General features: G+C 33.7%; 1 protein-coding gene across 4 annotated transcripts in view; it reads left to right on the top strand.

Annotated features, from left to right (window-relative positions):
* The first annotated feature begins 8,492 nt into the window (after nt 1-8,492).
* Nucleotides 8,493-21,353, top strand: part of LOC118184682 (uncharacterized) — a 28,541-nt gene continuing 15,680 nt past the window's right edge. The window contains exons 1-3 of one of the 4 annotated variants that reach the window (XM_085808853.1): nt 8,493-8,511; nt 17,238-17,361; nt 18,812-18,967. In XM_085808853.1, coding sequence (XP_085664979.1) covers nt 17,241-17,361; nt 18,812-18,967 — 277 coding nt within the window. In that variant the 5' untranslated portion in view covers nt 8,493-8,511; nt 17,238-17,240. Of the gene's footprint in view, nt 8,512-14,849; nt 15,121-17,237; nt 17,362-18,811; nt 18,968-21,353 lie in introns of those variants that run through there. The other 3 variants (XM_085808852.1, XM_085808851.1, XM_085808854.1) reach the window with 3 other exon arrangements.

Raw genomic sequence — 21,353 nt, 5'->3', positions numbered from 1 at the left:
CATGTTATTTAATAAATAAAGGTAACACACGAACCGTTAAAAAAAGCCTCTTTGGGCGTAAAATAAAATCTGAAAGCCTTCAGATTTTTCTTTTTATTATTATTTGTTGGTTTATTATTCCTTTAACTACCTGCTTTACCTCAAGTCTCACCTTGTATGAATGAATTCGAGTAATTAAGTTTTGAAGCTAAGTACTTCTTATGAACAAAAGAGTGGATGTTAATCTATTTGAAATCCCTCTGTAAAGAATAGCAATTTGGATGCGAAACTGGAAACTCGCTTATGAACAAGTACCAAAGGATGTTTCAAGACAATCAGGCTAACATGCATTGTATATCATTCCCACGTTTATAGTCATCCCACGACTCTATTATGACATTCTGGGCTCGATTCTTGCGACAGAACGCATTTGATACACATGAAGATTTCGTGATTTCTCCGTATGGATAACATAAATTCAAGCTAGTCTTTTTTTAGAAAGACTTCCTGTGACAGACAGCCTCGAGTATTTAGTATTAATACTTATAACTGCAACTGACGAATTGAGTAAACTCGTCAGAAACTTGCATATTACAAAACTTTAAAATTAAATGTAACAGTAGTCTAAACTACACAGGCAAATAACGAAAATTCGAAAACTAACGTTTCTTTTATTACACGTTGTTCCAGCTCCCAAAATAAAAGACTTTAATTGACAATAGGGAGGCTTCTTAGTATGCAGAAGTGAAAACAGTTAAAGAAGCAGATCCCACTGGATACTAGCGTTATTAAAACCAAAAATCTTGAAATGTTTACAATCGTTTAAGAAAAAATACAGAACATTTTCTTAATTTTATTTTGAATGTTTAGATATGACAAAGCATGTGAGTGCTGGCTTAAGCTTCATCCAACATTTCATCGAGAATGTACGGAGGAAAATTTATTAACTTTCATTATTGTCGCATATAAAAGCTGGTTTGACTAATTTTAAAAGAGTTTTTATTATATTACACAAATGTCAAAAAGAAAGTTTTCATTAAGTGTTCCTTACCGATAAAACAGAGCTTGGGTTCAAGAAAAAGACGAAGAAATGGATTTAAAAATATTGCACCAGGGTTATCCAACATATGAAAAGACCATGCAATATTATCCATATGTAATAACGGCTCGGGAGATTCCTGTGCTAATTAACAGTTTTCAGAGACCTCTCACAATGAAAAATATGCAATGCTTATAGAGACATTAGGATTTTTTTGGAAGCAGGCAAGATGAAAAATTAGCCACACCTTTCGCCGGGAATAGAACCACGGATGTGCTGAGCGTGCAGACCACTACACCACGAAGACAGAAGAAACACCGAATGGGGTTTTTAGGGCACCCAATCGCCAAATCCTGGGTGAGGAGAATCATCATCCAACACCCTTTTAGCTCGGGCGCCACTGTAGAGACATTAGGATATTTTTGCAAGCAGACAAGATGAAAAATGAGCAAACGCCTCCGCAACCGCGGACCTCTCAATTACGCGCTGAGCGTGCAGACCACTATACCACGAAGGCTCATTAAGAAGGCTGGATAAATACCTTATATACTTATAAACTCAAATCACTCCTACTTCAAAAATTATCAAAGTATAATATCTGTTTGCTTGCTACTTCATATCTTGTACATCTGTATGTTAAGCGTTATTTACTCTCCCAGTGAAGCTCTGTTTGTAAAGACCTTATCAATTATTTTTATTTTAAGAAACTTTTCTTTACCTTCTGATTTCAATTTTCTGCCAGAAAGCAGATTTAAATGATGCATATGCAAAATTTCGGAAATAGCATTTAAGTAGCAGAATTGAAGAGTTACTTACGAGTAGAGCGGGTTACGCCGAAAACGAGTTTATGCCCCGAGCGAGATAGATGCCGCATCTTTACAAGCAGCTCTGTAGCTGAATATTTGTGCTAGCCACTTACTTTAGATTATATTGCTATTCTAGACTCGGCTTTGTTCTGTGCAGCCGATAAATCTGATTTAGACTGAAGTAGAAGACAATCATGTAGTTGAAATTGGCTTCATTCTGGTTGTACATTCTATTGTGTGTTTAAAGTTACTTAGCCGTAGGTGGTGGTTTGTTTGTGACCACCGAGTGTGTTCATGCTCTGTTCAGTTTAGTTAAAATAAAAAATGTTGTTATAACCTTCGTCGGCAGTCATCTGTTTTTCAAGACAGAACTCACTGTCTTGTCGTTATAAAAGTCTACATTTTACGCTCCCAAAAGGAACAAGACTCTACATGTTTGGATGCCGCAATAGTGCTAGACGTGTAGTTTCGACTGTCGGATGCAAAGCAGTCCATTGCGGAGCATTTTCGAAGTCACAATTAGAAATATTGCCCGGCAATTACCTGAACTGCAGGCCTTACGCTAGTCTCTGACGTCCACTATTCTTGGGTTATCTCTGCATACTCTCTCGTTTAGGCAGCCACACAGAAAAATTGCTTGGTATGTCAAGTCACCTAATAGTTTCAGATTAAATCAGCTTTTGTTATCTTTTGATCACTTCAAAGCTTTCATTCGGCATGAAATGGCCATTTTCCACATATTATGCAAATACCTGATTTTTAAAGCTATGGTTTTCAGACTTTATGAACATCCTACACAAGAATGCATTATTGCATTATTAGCATTCTTATTTTTGTAAGAATTACTTCTTTATTAAAAGCGCGGGAGGTTTTATAAGGATCTATTCACTAATTTCTTGAAAATCTTTTTTTTTTAAGCTATTCAGTTTAAAATCTCGGTAAAATCTGAAATTTTAAGTTTCGCAATGATTGGTTAAAGTACTAAAAGTTCAAACGATTTAAATCCGCAATGAGATCAAGGAATTACACTTATTTTTAAAATTTAATATATCAAGCTATCAGTTGTGGATTTAATTAATTTACTTAACAGTTATTTTATGTTGAAGCAGCTCTTGCTTTCAACTCACATTTTCTTGCCAGAATGTAAATTATGTAGCGTGCGTGTATTCAAATGCGACAGAAGGAAGTTAGTAGTTAAGGGAAGGTTTTAGAAGGTGAAATCAGAGCTTGCTCTGCCTATCTGTAGACCACGTCACCGTTACTATCTTTGATTTCTTAGAGATAAGACTTTTATAGCGTTGAGCTATTCTTCTCTTATTAAGCTTGTTTGCGCCGACTTTTACGAATCACAGCCAGCTTGAGCAATAATTAACCTTTGAAGCCATTAGGCTAAATTTAACTTTCATTTAATTTTAAGTGAACCATTTCCTTTTGAGTTATCAGGATCAATGTTCCGTCTTACCTTCTTCGGGAACATGCAAGGACCTGACTCGGAACAGAGAGCTTACTAAAGCTATGTTCAAAACTGTGGGAAGTAGACAAGATACACAAGAAGGGTATACAAAACCCTTTATTTTTCTCTGTTTACAATAACTTCCGTACTTCGGAATACACAGACCCGCTACTTGGGGTCTAACGTAAAAATATAAAAATAGAACTAAACTCTAATTTAACTTTAAAATAATAAACGTGGAAGATTGGCCTTATATTAACAGGAAGCCGTATGTAGTACAGAGAACTGTGAACACTACAATACGTTTAAAATTTATCAAGAGGATTAAAACCTCTGGCCTGGAAGGCAACCAGCAACTGCGTAAAACTTCTAAGGTAAGCGGCCTGCTTCGACTCACTGCTTCCTCTCTCTCGCTTGGCAAAAAACGACAACTTAAGTACTTGGCGTTCGCCAGACAAACTTTGCATAAAAACATTAACGCTTATAATTCTGGCCGGAAGTAGAAAATAAGAAGTGATAGTAAAGATTTAAAATAAAATAAACGTTAGTAAAACTTAAGATCCTTACAGAGTTAAGCTAAAAGTGATGTTTTTTGTAAGCACGAGTTGGTGCCTTCTGTGAATTTTATTTGAGTTAATAAAGAGTTCTTCACACCCATCTTCTTTGTCGTGCCTTAAGGCATAGGGGTAATTCTCTATAGCAGTTGTTCTCAACCGGTGGTACGCTGGAGAAGAATAGGTGGTAAGCAAAGGAACAAAGTATTCTTAAATATTAAATTCAAGAATTAAAGCCCCAACATCCTGGTTGAGTTTTTTCTCTGACACTCGTAAATTTATGCGATTTGAGATTTTTTCAAGAGTGGTGGTGGTAGTAGTATTTTGTAGTGGCGGTACTAAAGGCTTACAGTTTTTGTTTATATGGTACGAGCTAGTCAAAAGGTTGAGAACGTCTACTCTATAGTCTTCTAACGTCAAGTTTAGTTTATGATAGCAAAGCACACGAAACGCTATACAATGTTTGATATAAGGAATTTTTCGATTTGGAAAATGTGCCAAAGACCAATCTGTTGGGTTCATGAAATTATGAAATTTCTCTTCCGTTTTAGTTTATGTCATTGCAGCATTTTTGGCACTCAGGTAAAGCTGACAATATAAAATCCCTATTGGTAAATAATGATGACGCGGTTGATTCCGAAACTCCTTTCAAACTAGCAGAAGGCAAAGTAATGTGATCAAGTGAATTTTCTACGTCACTGAAAATGGAACATTTAAACAATACTGCTAAACAATGTAATCAAGATATACTGATGGAAGAATTGATTGGTATTCAAGTGAGCCAAATCGTTTCAGAAAGTTTTTAGAACATTTGAAAATTCTGAATTTCAAACTTTCACTTTGGAAAACGAAAGTACAGTTGAGCAAATGGAATTCATTTTTCTGAATACAGTTTTTTGCAGTTTAAAAGTGAAAAATGTGCAAGATTTATAACACTGTCTGAGAAATTAAAGCACATTGCAGTTAATCTAAACTAAAGTCGGCGGCACAAACAGCCCTAAGAGAGCCATGGCCGGCAGTGCCCTGATATCTACTTTCTAGACCGTGGGCTCCGGGGTACTTGTGCATCTTTGCCTGGACAAGTGGCCAGCTTGTCGCGGGACTCTCGGTGTTTAGTTCCAAAGCGAACTTTGTACTAATTTTGTACACCCATTCAAGGGATGAAAGGCTGAGTCAGCCTTGCCCAGCCCGAGGATCGAGCCCCGGACCTGTGGTGCAGCTGCGCGACGCATTAGCCACTGCGCCATCGGGCCTCACCTCACACAGCAACTGCAAAATAAAAAATAAGCATAAATTGAAATGTAGATATTGCAGAAGAAATTTCAAAAATAGAGATACATTTTTCAACAAAGAGATTATCCAAATGAGCTTGTTAAGACATGAAAAAGAAAGCACGAGTATAATATTTAAAAGTTTTTACACACGTTTTACAGCACGTTTAACAGTAACATTACAGCGCATTTAATAGTATTATATCATGTTTTTATGGGTGACAGATTATTTCGGAAACTAATTTTTGGTGCTAATGAATGTAAAATAAAGCAGTTTTGTTTGTTTCTAGAATTTTGTTTGTTTCTAGATGCTTTTATATTGCTTATCAGTTTTACGTGACAGTTTCTATTTCACATAATAGTGCATTTCTCATTAAGCTAATATCGTGCTATACGAGGATTATTTATGTAATAACGTCATAAAAACAAAAAATTTTTCCTTTTGCAAAATGTACAATAAACTTTGACAGTGCTTGATACCTTCTATTAAATTGCTATATGATTTCAATTAGGAATAGTTTTATAACAACGCATTATAAATGCTAAGCTTAGACGTTGCAAAAATGTCTCTATACTAGGATTTCAATGGAAAAGTAATATGAACTTGCGGTAAATAACATGTAGCAAGGGAATATAATATTGGAATATGTTGGTATATAAAAGCTTTATTTTTAATAGACGTGAATAGATAAAAAGTAATAAAAGATTTTAAATTTTAATTTATAGAAATTAAAACTTTAGAATTTGATAACTTTAGAACCTTTTAAGAAATATTATAGTAAGTATAATAACCAATACCGAGTAATATTTCAAATCTCAAAAATCTCAGTAACTAAATTATGAGTTATTAAATTCTGATCAGCTACAACTCTCAGTAATTAAATTATGAGTTAAACATTTGCAAGCTCCTGTTTGCATGAAAATAATTCCAATTCTTTAGTAAATTAGTAATTATGTGAGCGACAATGTATGAGATGCCGACTTTCTATAGAATACCTAAGCATTTTATAGAATTCCTGGCGTTTTTAGGCAAAATAAGAAATATTAGAATCATTATATCCTTTTCCTAGGCACTGTATGTAATACCTAGGCATTCTATAGAATGACAAATGCTATTTAGGCAAAGTATGAAAAAAGGTCATGATATGGCTGTTATTTAAAAGACTCGAATTTTGAAATGTTATTTTGAAAAAAAAAATACTGAAAGAGAGCTATTTAAAAATTTGTAGTCAAAATAACTAAAGGAAAATAAAAATTGTAGAAAACAACATTCATGCCTTTTTTATTAAAGAAACTAATGTATGAAAACGTCTGAAATGTATGGAATTATGGAATGAATGTATTAAATGTATAGCTATTTGAAACTATTCGGAAATGTATTTCATACTTTGCCAGTTTGTTATTTGAAATTCAATGGACTACATAAGAAATGCTTAAATGTTAATCGTTTCATGCATTGCCGGCCATTTTCGACATTTTATAAAACACCTAGGTATTCTATAGCATGCTGACTTTCGTACATTGCTCGTAACAACTAGATTATGAACACTAAGTTACCTGTATTGAAAAAATGGATAGTTGTCGCTTTACTTTGATATGGTTCAGGTTTTAACATTGACACAAAAACCTTCGTACTTTATCAGATTTTTAGTGATTAACTGGTAATCGTCTTCAGCTAATGAATAATTTATGACATTTCCGAGTGTTGCTTAAATAGCCTCACATAATATGGCTTTCAACTAAGGGTTTTCGGCTGTCTTTTATGGTTCAGTAATCTGCCCTGAAGATATATTTTCAAGCAGTTTAAATCTACGAAATATCACTGATGATGTGCGCGTTTCCTTCGCGTTCTTGCGATTAGAGTTCACTGACTCGTACAATGTTGAATTACTATTCATAACTTGGCGCTTCAAATTATTTAGAATTTCATTGATATAAAAAAGAAATAATAGAGACATATCAAAATGCATTGTTCCCTATCCAATAACCTTCTGAATAGCGTTCTCTTATGTTTGACATCACCGAAGTTATTAGAGTTTTTCAGGCATATTACAGCCAAAGATGAACAAAACCTATAAAACTAAATTTGCTTCTTCCTTCATGGCGAGACAGCCGTAGAATTCAGCCGGTTCTCACCGGTTCGGCAGAACTAGCTACTAAAATATTCGGAGGACCGGTTCTTAAAATTAAATTTTCATTTTTATTTAATCGATTAATCGCTGTTTAGTAACTAATTTAATCACTTATTTAATCAGAGAACTTGTTTGTAAAATATTTTAATCCCACCACTGACGCAAAGCCTTTGTGTTATATCCAATGCACTTGTATTTATTTTATAACATTTCTGCTGAATATTTGGTAATAATATCTGCTAAAAATTTAAATTGTTTATGTAGAGGAATTAAAAATCGAAACAAACAATTAGTTCATATAAAACGTTGATGCTGAAAAAAGAAATTCAAAAGAAATGGAAACAAAAAAAGAAACTTGGTTAAAATATCTAACTTAATTTTTTTAAAGTTCAGCCATATAAATATATAAATGATTTAACTTTGATTGATTCGAAAGTGTTCGTACACGCAATTGTAAATTTAAAAGTACACTTTTAATTAAAAGTGTGTTTTTTCGAGAAAGAGGCTACACGTTATACACAATTACTTCGAACAGAGAAATACAGAACAAGTGTGGTTTGGTTAGAGAGCTGTGTCTTTTTGAACCAGTATTATTATAAAACATTATCAGTGAAATAGCATTTATCAGTGAAAATAATATGATAAACTAGTCGCAACAGTTGTTATCACGGATGAAAAGATATCATTTCCAGAAAATTTTATTACGTTGGTAACATGGATCTTTGTTATCACTCAATAAATCGTTAAAATTCAATAGTTTTAATCTGCATAGTTCTAAAAATATAAAGTTTATGGTGCTGATGCAACAATGATTTCCGTGAAAAGAGAAACAATTTTTCAAAAAGTAATGCTAAAAAAGCTCAAAGTAGAATGGTACGCATGCAGAATTTTTCTTTATAAGAAAACCCTTGGATTCAGGCCTTGAGATGTTTCTGCTCGAAACTGGGATGGAGCCAAGAAAATGTCGAACCATCATCCGAAAGATGCTTAATGTCTTGGTCAATGACAGGCGTCGAGTTTTCTTTGCCGTATGTGTTTGGAGACTCGCTGTGATTCAGATCAAAAGAATAAACAACAACGGTAACCTTTTATGACGTAAAATCGTTTTAGAAAATAAATTAGACGGACTTCATTGAATGATAATGCAAGATGGATGTTTTTCAAACTAAGCAAAATTCATATTCAGGGTTTCAGTAATTTTTTTCTTTGTTTTATGTACAAGATATGTTTTCCGAATTTTAAAATGTATTATTCATCAACAGTGTTTCAGAAAATTAGTAAGTATAAATGAATTTTTTCCTTTGTTTTCGTTATAGGGAAGAAATTTATTATTTCCTTACACTTATCTGTGTAAGATATTCGTGATTTTATTAACATTAAGGCATTATAAAACTGATCAGTTGAGCTTCACTGTTTTTGTTTAACAAATGCCTAGAACCTTGTATATAACAAATCATTCATGCAAATCAATAATCGCTAGCCCTGGCTGTCTTTTTATGTGAGGCGGCCACTTCTGCAGAAGACAAAACGTCTGGAAAGTGGATGGTTAACTCAAAGATATTTCATTGTACATATGTCTGTACCAGAGCATTAAAATCTGTCTGGAAAAAATGTAACTGTAGAGAGAATAGAAATAAGCAGATTTTGCTATGGAATTTGTGGGCGGAAAGGGCACGTTGAAGTGATAAAGGATCTGCATGCAAAAATTGCTATTCTCCGTGCAAATTTCAAGCGGTATACATCTCTACACAGACGCGGATCTTCCCGATACGCATTTCAGCTGTGGAGTTAGTAAAAGAAAGCAGCTGCTCAAAATAGATGCGGGCGATTGTTCTCTATACCTTTTCTTTGAGTAGCTGTTCCTTTTTGCCTGTTAACATTTTGGTGAGCTCCGCTTTCGTATAGTGATGTACATTGTTTAAAATTCGCTCGGAGAATGACAATTTAGCTCATGCAGAACATTTCTACCTACAGCTCAACATCGCCCTGTATCATGTCAACGTGCCACACATTACCGTTACAAAATCTGCTCGTGTGGATCCCCTCTACCTCCCCTTTAAATTTTTACCAGATATTTTTGAATCACCCTTTATATATAGAAAAATATAGATACACATTTTCGTATGTCCCTAGATGCTTTTCTTAGAAGAAAAAATCAATCCAAACATAACCTATAGTAAATAACAATATTATTTTATCGATACACAGAACAGTTTCCTTCCTGTGCTTCATAATATTTTCTTTAACTAATTATGACAATGCCTTCGTCAGGATTCGAGCCGCAGATCTTCCAATTAACATTAAATGACACGAGGGCACTTGAGAGAATGCGATTAATATATTCTGTAAAGGGTTTATGAAAAACCAATTTTTATGATTTCAATAGTTACTCTAAGTTCTTGTTTTGATAGTCCTCACCAGGATACAAATTAGTATGAAGAGCATGTAATTTATTTTCTCCCTCATTACCGCACGCCTTTATGGTGTTATTTGAAAGTACGGTTGGCTAGCAGTCGAAAGGTTCGCAGTTCGAATACCAGCCAAGGCATAGTTAATTTTTCTTGTTTCCTGCTTCCACAATCCCAACGACACTACAATTTAAATTCCATTTCTTCAAGGATATCTTTGAATGCCTGATGGAATAAACTGCATAGTAATTCGGATTTGCAAGAAGCTGCATAAATAAATTTATTTTTGAATTTTACTTTTGCCGGAAGCTAGCTAATACTATTTACATTAAGTTTAAAGACTAAACTTTATGTAATTTTGTAATTTCAAGTTTTATTTTCATTTGTAAAGTAATGTTTTCAGTCCAGAAATTTGCGTTTTCAGAGAATTAGGGTCCCCACAATACGTTTCTACCATTTTTAGAATGATATCTGTCTGCCTGTGGATCCGATACAAAATTTCCATTTTCCGCATTTAAGATTTCTACGTTAAAGAGTTGATTAAAATTTTGGGTGAAACTGGAGAAGCAGAAGTGGTACTTTTCCTGAAACCCATAAAGGCTCGTCTACAACTAGCTGGAATTTGAGCTTTATATGCATGTAAACTTGATGGCTCCATAAGGGCACTCACTATCTCACTATTTTTACCTCCCGTCAACCCATAAACATAAGTAAGGGAAGAAATGTTTTTGGTCCAAAAATTTGGGAGTGATTTTTTTTTTTTTTTTTTTTGTAATAAGTGCGATTTAGTTTCTATAGGATAAGTTTTTAATATTTCTACAGTGACGTTTGTCTGTTTGTGTATTTATATGCGTGTGACGGTTTTTTTGTCCACGATAACTCATATATGAAACTTTCAAAAATTTATATTTTTCGTGTTTAAGCTTTATAGATGCATGTAAAGAGTTGATTAGGTTTGGGGGTAAAACGGAACAATCGAAAGTGCTACTTTACAGGAAGTGCATAACAGTCTTATGTAAATAACCCTTTACTTGAAGTACTATAACAGATTTTGACAAACTATACTAAAATATAACCAAAGTTCTCAGATTTAGTATTTATGAGTTTTGAAACAATGGGAATAACTTACTAGATTTGGGCTAAAATTGATGAACTGGAAGTGCTACTTTACTTGAAAGCTCTGAACAGACTTTCGTAAGAAAATATTGTTACGAAATGTACAGGCGCGGTAAGATGGCTTCATCGCAAAGCAGTTTTAAGATTGCTATAAAATGACAAGGGAAGGCAGGGTTGCCACATTTGGCGACATTTGACGATAAAATTGGCGATATGCCATGGACTGATGGAGAACCTTCTGGAAAGAATTCTTACCGGTTTAGCCCAGAATGTTCTCGAACACAAGCCGAAAGCTATATAAACCCTGCTGGTCCGCAGTCAGTGTGTGTGCCTCGTCTAGCGAGCTGATAGTCAGTCATTGAGCGAGTGTCTCGAAGTCTAGCGCCGAGTTGGTCGTCGAGTGCATCGCGAATGAGTGCATCGTCGAGTTTTGTCTTAGACTGTGCTGAGGCGAGAGCTATACTCTTGTGTATCGTCGAGTGCATCGCGTGGAGAGTTCCGAGAACGACCAAACAGAGTCGGAAGCTGTACTTTGGTGCTTTGCAGTGAAGCTGTCTCCACCGTTATTGCCTGAAAGGCTGTGTCGCTGAACAAATCAGCGTGACACGACACTATATATTATATATACATAGCATGTTATATAACAGTTCGACGAATGTAAAAGTGATTTTTAACAGTTCGACGACTGTAAAACAGTTCGTTTTCTGTCATAAAAGTTCGACATATAACAGTTCGACGACTTAACATATATAACAGTTCGACGACTGTAAAATATGTTTATAACAGTTCGACGACTGTAAAAGTGATTTTGGAGATGTCCTGAGAATATTGGTAAAGTGTGTTTCGATACTTCATCAAGTGTCGTCGTTATTCACTCCAAATCTACGAACCCTGTACGAACGTGAAGGAAGAAAATAACGTAACAATATGTTATGAGACAATCCAAAGCTTCTAAAATTTGATATTTGGAATAGGTGAGCTCTCCTTATAAGTAATTAAGTTAGCCTCAATCCTCAAAGTATTCTTTTCTCTTTTGTGTCGAATCACATTTTGAATAAAAGGATGCTGCCGTCAAAGCATCGATATGTATATTTTTTAAAAAAAATAGTATAAATTATGTATCGAATATTTAAAAAAATGCACGGAAACGTTTAACACTCTATCGCGAAATCTAAAGATATGCTGCTTTTAAAAATTGTTTGATTGATAAGTCATTGATTTGCGAATCCGAAACGCTATATGACCAGAGGATAAAATTGCGATCGATGCGATTTTCAAAAGCATGAGAACTGATGTGTACTTGAGCACGTATAGTTAGTTATCTTTGCTTACTGTATGGGAAAATATAATACTAAAATATGGGTACAGTTTATAATTAACCTTGAGACATCAAGTTTAAAAACAAATTAGATTTTACTTACTAACGATCGACCGGAAGAGATAGTGTAATTAAAGCTCGCTACTTCCACGTCTTAACGGGGAATTGGTCGGAGGTCATGTGTTGGCCATTTTTTCCAGTAGTTTCGAAAACATTTTAAAGTATTTTCACCTTCCAGCATGATCTTCGTGTGTAACGGTAGCACACTAGGCGAGTATTCGACGGGTCCAGGTTCGAGTCCCAGCGAGGGCATTTCTCATTTTCACTTCTCCCACTTAAAAACCTAATGAGTTACTATGAATTAATAGTTACTAATTAATGAGTTACCCTTACTACCTGAGAAACGAAGGCTGAAAATAATCTCGAATTGTACCGATTACTGACAGACTTTAGAAGCATGCATAATTATATATTTTCTTTCGAAGCAGTAAGAAGGAGCTTATATTCTCTTTGAAGCTCGTTGTTTCTCACTTTTACGCCCTTAGGGAAACCCAAACAAGCTTCCAAATACCTAGCTATGTATCATTTAACAATAGCATGAGAATGTGAACTCCAGTTTAAGACAGAAACCTTTCTAAACTCGAATGGAGGATTTTTTTTCCTTCGCGTGCCATGGGGAGAAATTCTTGTATTATATGGCTTCAAGCACATACTTAATCCTACCTTCAGAAAGGAAAAACGATCATGTCATAGCTGTTAGAACAAAGGAATGGTAAAATATGACCTGAAAATATGAACTTACATAAAAGTATGTAAACTATCACATATAAACTATTATGGAAGCATAAAATTTATTAAGTGTGACAAAACTAGAATTTGCGAGAATATCGTAACGTGATATAAGTTCGATCTTCTACAAAAATTTCAGTTTGTCCGCAGCAGAGTAATGTGATAGTTCGGCTAAACGTTAGCTTATTTAGCTTATAAAAGAATAATTTCATGAACATTCGTCTTATTATCTTACCTACGTACATCGTTGAAATTTCTTTTGAATCATATAATGCGAGTTATAGGATTTAAAAGATTACATTAGTAAGAAGGTAAGTACTGCAAGGTATTTACAATAATATCAATAAGATTTTGGTGCCTAGAATAGGTATTAATTTCCATAAATAGCATGAATGAACGGACAGACTCTTGTCTTGTATATGCGCCTAGTGACACACTTATCAGAGACAAAATTAACAAAGAGACTTTTTGCCAACTAATACTAAGAGAAGGAATAAAATAAAAATCCGAGATTTAATGTCTAAAACTCGGGCTTCTGATTAAATAAAGTTTAGACCAATTCCCGAAAATACAATTTATGTTAATTCGTATTAATTCTTTTCAGATCACTGAGACTTTAAATCAAACTCAGTTTCTGTGAATGGAGATCCAGCTGTTTTAGATGACTCTATAACATAATTGACTTCCAGTTCGTAATCTTGTAATGATCCGATTTTAATATTGTATATGTCATATACAACATTAAAAAACATTAAATACATGTCGTATTTAATATTAAAATCAGATTCAGAGTCTCCTAATTCAGCAAGAGGTTAAATCTAATTTTCATGCTAATGTTAGAATTTAATTTCCTCATAATCTCAATTCGCCTACGAATGTACATAAACACTAGAGAAAAGTTTTTTGATTGGGTTAATGATCATCACGCAAGTAGTCCTGCTCGTTCTTGGGTGACATTTTATTGCTCGGTCACGATGAAGATCACGAAAGCGAATTTGCTGCAGCAAACAAAATGCAAAATGCCATGATACACAGTAATTTCTATCAAAAGCTTGCAGAAGTATAAGAATGATTTTATACTTTGTTAAGCATAATTTTGTCTACGTATTTGCATTCGAGGACCAAATTCAAGATTATTATTATATTTCTACACGAGTAGTGTCTATGAGTACTAAATTCAAAATAATGCCACGTATATTCTTACTTTATCGAAAGGAAAATATGTTAAATTCAGAATTTCAATATGAAAATTCAAACACGAACGTCAAAAATAGTTTTTTATTTAAATTTATATCGCTTCAAACAAATGGTACATAATTTACATAATCCTTAAGGGTTTTTGTTTGAAATTTGGTAAGACTTTGAGAAAGCATCCACTATCTATTATTTGCGAAACGCACAGGGATATTCTGTGAAATAAAGTACTGCTCGTACTTACATTTTAAATAAATTTCACATGCGCATTATTTTTAATTTATTTTGCAACATAAAAGAATACAGTGATTCATTTTCAAAAAGCTCGGGAAGTTGTCTTATATAAAGTGCTACTCGTTCCTATATTTCAAATGAATTTGACATAGTCAAAGTGTTAGATTTATTTCGCAAAGTGAATGAATGCAGTGATATGAATGCAAAAATTAAAACAAAACTGTCATTTTTATAAATGCAGTTACGTTTTTAACTGAGAAAACAAAGCGAGGAAATGCGTTAATCTAGATATGCTGGATAGAATCCTTTGTCGGCGTTACGCGTTATGGTTTCACTTAAAAAAGTTATAGTTACTACTTTCATATCATGCTTAGAAAATCTATGAAAGGAATACTTTTTGAAAATTGTTTCCGAAAATATTGTAGGAATGAAATGCGATCACCCTATTCGGGAGACACCATCCGTGGTATTTTAACTTCAAGCTGACATAAGTTAACGCGCGAACAATTTATACGGGCCGATGACCAGATAGGCTTCGAAGGCAAAAAACACTTCTTTTCCGCAAGAGATGCTCCACCGAATGAAGACTAGTTACAGAAGATTATTTTGAGCTTGAAACGTATTCCGAGCGTTTAAATGAATACTTCACGATGCGAAACATTTCGTCTTAAGCATCGTATCATTCATTTCTTTGTGGAAAGACTGTAAATGTAGCAGTCTTTTAGACATAAATGTTTATGGAAATCATATTTTCGTTTGAAAAAGGAGTGTGCAAGGATTATGAGAATGTACTATATTGGCACTAATGAGAGATAGAACGACAGTATGTATGTTATAAAATTTTGATTTTTAACTGCAGAGAAATTTTTTTCTATTTTTTTTTTTTTTTTTTTTTATTTTGCATTCAAATTTCTAATTTAAATTTGAAACCAAGTTTTCAGTTTTAATATCATGTAACTTATTTAAACCTACATAACTTTTACAAGCATTCGGCTACTTTTTATGATTTTCTACGAACTGTCAACTTATTTGTTACTTTCTTCTATAAAATTGCTTATGCATTTCTCCGTCATTAAACCACCTTCAAATACCTTAGATAAGACTGAATATTCATGCAATAATTTTTAAAATAATTCTAGGTGGTATTTAACAGCTTTCAGTCCCCGTTACTGATTCTGCATTTTCCGTGTTTCCTTTTGCTGTGAGACTTCATGTATCCATTTATGTGTCTTCAATAAATAAGAATTTTGAGTAGCATTAATTAGTGCAATTTTATGATGACAGGTTTCTCCTAAGATGCTCAACTACTAGTGTTTACATTAAATAAATTAAATAAGGACGCAACTTTCTCATTTTAGTTATTCAGAATTTATGTATTCCAATAATAATGTTTATTATTGAATATTTTACAAGGATACTGCATGCGCTTTCTTAAAACTCATTTCATGTTCAAACACTAATCAAACATTTTCTGAATAATAAAAATGAAGAAGGCATATTTAAATTAGGTTTAATTTCAAGTTGATTAAGGTGATTCACTTTATTTTCTGGTATTATATACGCACATAAAATGATGGTACGTTGTAAAATATTTGGTGTAAGCATGTTTCCAAAGTGCTTCAAAATCTACTGAAAAAAAGTGCAGATATAAAGTATTCGATAAATTTTAGATCATCTGCTTGCTGTTTACGACATTTAAAATCTCAAATTTAATTTTTGACCACACATAGGATGTCCCATAAGCCTACAAGCCTACGACTGATCATTTTGTTTGCTTTAGCACTGCACAGCGAAGAGATATAAACTAATTTCAGTAGTTGTTATCGAAAGAATTCTGGTGGCTGAAATTATCTTCATCAATGTATGCAACGCAACAGTAAATTTTGTCAGAGATTTCGTAATTCCAGCTCTGTATAAGCACCAATTATGTAAAAATATATCCTTTTGTAAGTTTGCATTTCCCCCATCTTCCGCTAGTAATTTTCTTTTGCATAATGTTTTCTTGGTTCAGGTAAAAATTTGAAATTCACATTATGAAGAGCTTTATTACAAACAATCAGTCTTCTAATCAAATATTTGAAGAATCTTTTTATTTTTGTCAAGTGTAATACTTTATCCTCAGTAGCAAAAATATTTCATGGTATTTAATTTTTTTACAGAAATTTCATTTTTTAGCATACTTGTGGATTAATCAGAATCTAGACCTGCAATAGTTACCTAAAGTAACATTGACGACTATCTTGAAATTCATTACATTGTTGCAGCAGAGTAAATCTCGTGACAGTCTGGTTGTTTCTCCCCACTTACCTTCTTCTGATAGATATTGACTACTTATCTTCTGTAACAAAGCTTCAAATTAGAGGAAGGAAGTGGTCTTCAGGCAAGATAGCTTTCATCCACTGCTCTGGATTAATATTATCTTTTATTGTTCACCGCGCTGAATAAAAGTTATTTCGTCTTCATCTTCGTGTATCTAAGCTATCGAGATTTAAAATACTATGACTTGTTATTCTTGTACTACAGGAGATTAAGGACATTGTTACGACTGAAAATTCTTGCATTTATTGGCAAATTATCACGATTTCTGGAGCCTAGCTTATTTCTCAGGTTGCAGATAATTCATAAATACCTCTCACAGTGAAACTGCCAAAATAGTTTTCAGTTCTTCCAAGGTAAATTATTTGTGTGGTGAAACGAAAAGTGATGCATATACTCGTTAGTTAGGAATTTTAAATGAACAAATTTAGATAACCCTCTTGTACTACGAAATTATTTGTTACGTAAAATAACGCATATTATATATAGCATTTACTTATTACATCTCCTGCATTATTTTTATTAGTTGATTTAATATTCCCTTTTGTTATACTTTTTAGATTTTTTTCCTATGCACGGAACCTTGAGCAGCTTTAATAATTAAATGGAATTATATTTAATATTTTAGGAAATGAAGGTGTTTATAACACTGCTGTCAACATGTATCATTTTAGACCTGTCCTGTAAATACTGTGGAGCGGTTCAAACGTCACTTATTCACGGAAAACATGTGCACGGCGCTCCTCTCATAAGTAAGTCTCTTTCATGCAGTAACTAATACAAAGCTCATTAGCATCAATAGATAATTTAACTGATAATTGACAAGGTATAACCAGCCGAGTTGATGGGTGTTTGTTTAGTCTGAAAAATTGTAACTCTTATCTTTTATTCTGGTATTAAATTTGACACCGCTATAAAAGCTTGATTTTCTGCTGATGTTGAGATGCTAGGAGTCAACTTTCGATTTTTCGATCTAAGAAAACGCATAATATCTACTTTCCCTTAAATTGTTTAACTCGAACACAACATATGCAACTTCTACAAAATCAACCAGGTTTTAGAGAAATTTACTGATTTTTTAGCCATAAATTTAGACACAACTTTATATTTCTGAATTGTAACTAGGGGTTAAAGACACAACGCACTGTGTACTTTAGATATTAGTTACAGATAAATTCTTAACTTCTTGACAATGAGGTTTATAATTGTTAAAAAACTTATGAATAATTTCTGATTAATTAAAACATATTATCGTGCTTTTAAAACACATATTATCTACAAAATTAATGTATTTTGCTCAAAAGGAGCTAAGAATATAACTGTTCTGTTTGCTCAATAAAAATGGTCTAACATTCTAAACATACAAGAATCAACGAAAGCAAGTAAAATATAAAAGAAATGCCATAAACGTAATATCTCAGTATCCGTTTAAGACGAGCAAAAGAAAAGCCTGTGCACCGGCAGTAATCAGTATTGTACCTTGTATAATGATCTTGATAATATCTGACATTTCGCACTGACTAAGGAGAAATTATTTATAATATGTTCAAACCGGTTCATGGGTTACGACGAACGACATAACCTAATGATCCCGGTGTCCTTGCGATGTATGTGCTCACGCTTCGATGCAGAACTACCGAAAAGAAAGTTATCTACAGTTAATTTATCAAAATTATTCAATTTAATTATAGCTGTGATTCGTTCTTTCATTTTAAATTATCACATTCCGTTTCGTGCGGTGTTCTTGAGTAAAATTAAAATAGAGCTAAAACTTATTATTTAAACATACTAACAAAAATCCTGTACAATATAATCTAATTGATCTTTGCATAGATTATTCGTTGTACTCAAAGTTGGACAGCTAACCTTGATCTGCCTAGTTTGTATTACAGGACTTAACTAATGTTTAGTTCTTGTACTAGTGATTTTAATATTTTCCGAATAATTCAGACTTTGCAACACATAAAACGCAATTGCTTTGCCAATTTTGTTCTTGAAGTTGTTTAAGCCTGCAGAACTGCGAAACGTCGAAAACACTTAAAAGATTGCTATTCATTCAGTAATTTATGCAATCAAAATAGGCAGTCATATTGCGCAAGCGTTTTACATCTTAATTTATTGAATGTATGTTCATCTATAATAAAGATTCTCGTAAGTTTATACTAGTACTAATTTTAATAAACATTTATTTTCCTATTTTAGATAGATCTGTTTTCAGCATTGTACGATTCCTAAACATACCATGCTCTTCGCCAAATGGGCAGATGTCAGGAATATGTTTCTCATTAAATGATTGCATACGATTGCATGGAACGCAAATTGGAACTTGTGCTTCAGGATTTGGAGTATGCTGCATTTGTAAGTATTTTAAAATTATTTCTTTCGTTTTGCTTGAAATCTGTGTACTTGATTTTATTATTCATTTCCTGTTCGCTTTGTTACTAAAGGGAATACACAGGAAAAGTTGCTCCTTATAAAAAACATGTTTCAAAAGAACATTAAAAATAAAATCCTACCATCCCTATAAATTATCTTAAAATGAAACTTCTCATGGCTTACGTTTTTAACGTTTCAACACGATTAACTGGCCTGAAGCATACAAACATCTCTTAATCCTTCATGAGTTGATAACAAATTATTCAAACATATCACTCGTACTTTTTGATCATCTCTAGAAATTAACTAATTTCCAATTTAATTTTAAATGCTGACAAGTATTTTCATTTTATGAACCCTGTATTCAACATTTATCATTAAAAACATCATTTAATTTATATTTTTGTGATAACACGCTCGCAATAACTTATTAAATAATGTACTGGATCACTGCAATTTGTGTCCTTTGTACTATCCTCGGCGGACCTAACTGTTATGTAGACAGTTTTTTCATTAGTAATGTAGAAGTGAGTATAATGAATTAAAGCACTGAGTCTACCATTAGCTGACTGACTAAAATCACCGAAGTTTAGTAAATGGCAGAATAATATTCGAAGACGGAATTTTTCATGACTTTCTCGCGAATAATATAACTACGGGGTTGTTTTGTTTAGAAAGCCCTCGTCGAAGGCATCCCTTTGAAAGCAGATAATCCATGAGAATGTTTTTGTAATAAGTAATCCACCTTCTTTAGAAAGTCTGCTACAAAAGTACTCTACACAACACTCTCAAGAAAGTAAAGCCTCAAAAGTTTTGATGTGATCCCCTACCATCTTGTGACAAAATTGCGCGCTGCTTTTAAAAACGTGTTGAAGGCTGAATAGTATTTGTATAAAGACCATCTTTTGAATAATGCTAAGGCACGAAGAGAAAACCAGTTCTATTGCCATTGGATGCAATCAGTGTCTATTTTCAGGGAAGATCAAACTTGGTTTTGTCTTTCCATACAGCATTCACTTGTAAACTGCAGAACTGTAGAGTGAGAGCATAGAATGTATCGGTATCTTAGACGAGGTACAAGTAGTACGTGACATGACATTAACCACTGCTCTTAGAAATATAAAAGATCAAGCTGACACGAGTTTAATCGAAGAAATGGTGTGTGATGGTCAAGAAGTTCTTGCCGAAGTCAAGGACTTTTGACAAAGTTACCTTTGCCCTCCATCTACTTATGAGGGATTCTTCCCAAATTGTTTGAAGTAAAAATTTCCCAGCGTTCTTCACACATGTCACCTTGTGATGTTATATTTTGACATTAGTGGTTTGGTTCAGAATAATGAAACTGCTAATACACAAAACAATTAGGCAGTTTTTCAAATATACGTTTGGCCTTCCACGGGCCATTTTCGTTCATAAGCAATGCACTCATCCAACAAGATCTGGCCAATTCTATATGACGGGTTCCAATTGTACTTGACAAAAATCGCTTGCAGGACCCAAGATTAGCTCGAAATTTACTCAGTCTCGCCCCGGAGGTTCTGCAGAGTGTGCAAGAAAATTTTTAAAATATAAAAGTCAAGTAAGAGATAAGTTAGGGAGATTTTTTTAGAAAAAACGACCCAAAATTTTCTAAACGTGCTTGTCGTGCCTATCTCAAAAACATCCCTAAGAGCGTCGGCGACAGATACGTTGCAAAAAGACAAGCCACGATGTGATGATATTTCACAAAGACGTGAATGAACGTTGAATTATTACCTTTAGCGAAAACGGACATTTAGCGAAAAATGTTTTTATGACGGGCATTAGCCAATTTAGGCTTTCGCCACTGTTAAAGCCAGAAGCAGTGGTTATTTTGCTATGGAGGCACCTAATAGATGACCTCCGTTACCTGTTATGAAAGGACAGGACACCAGAGACGAACATCTTCCCCCGGGGGGTGGCTATGAAAGGACAGACAATTTATATCCATGCCTTTCCAGGATTCTCCTTTCGGTACGGCAGTTAGATTCACTAACTACTTTCCCTTGCCGGCAGTCATTTACGGGAATATACATACATGTGTAACAGAAATAATGGTCACAACCTCAAGGGGTAAACAGCATAGCGATAGTATCAATTTCCATCGTATAATGTACATTTATTAACACAATTAAAGTAAATAAGTATTTCAGAAAAAGCATTTGTTGTAATAAATGTTGTCAAACCAAAGACAGAGACAAAAGAAGCTATATATATTTGGTACAGACAAGATTTTATTGTATATAACTGACTTGGCATGATTAGTATGAAGAAACATTATCCTTCGTGTAATAAGCGTCTGTCAAGCAAAGTTTGTCGGCCTTCCTCATAGTATTATAAATGCTGACCA

This window comes from Stegodyphus dumicola, chromosome X2, assembly GCF_044657685.1.
Source record: "Stegodyphus dumicola isolate Sdum_Otavi_A_Nest chromosome X2, ASM4465768v1".
Taxonomy (NCBI): domain Eukaryota; kingdom Metazoa; phylum Arthropoda; class Arachnida; order Araneae; family Eresidae; genus Stegodyphus; species Stegodyphus dumicola.
The sequence above is the reverse complement of the archived record's forward strand: the minus strand, read 5'-3'. Positions and strand labels throughout refer to the sequence as shown.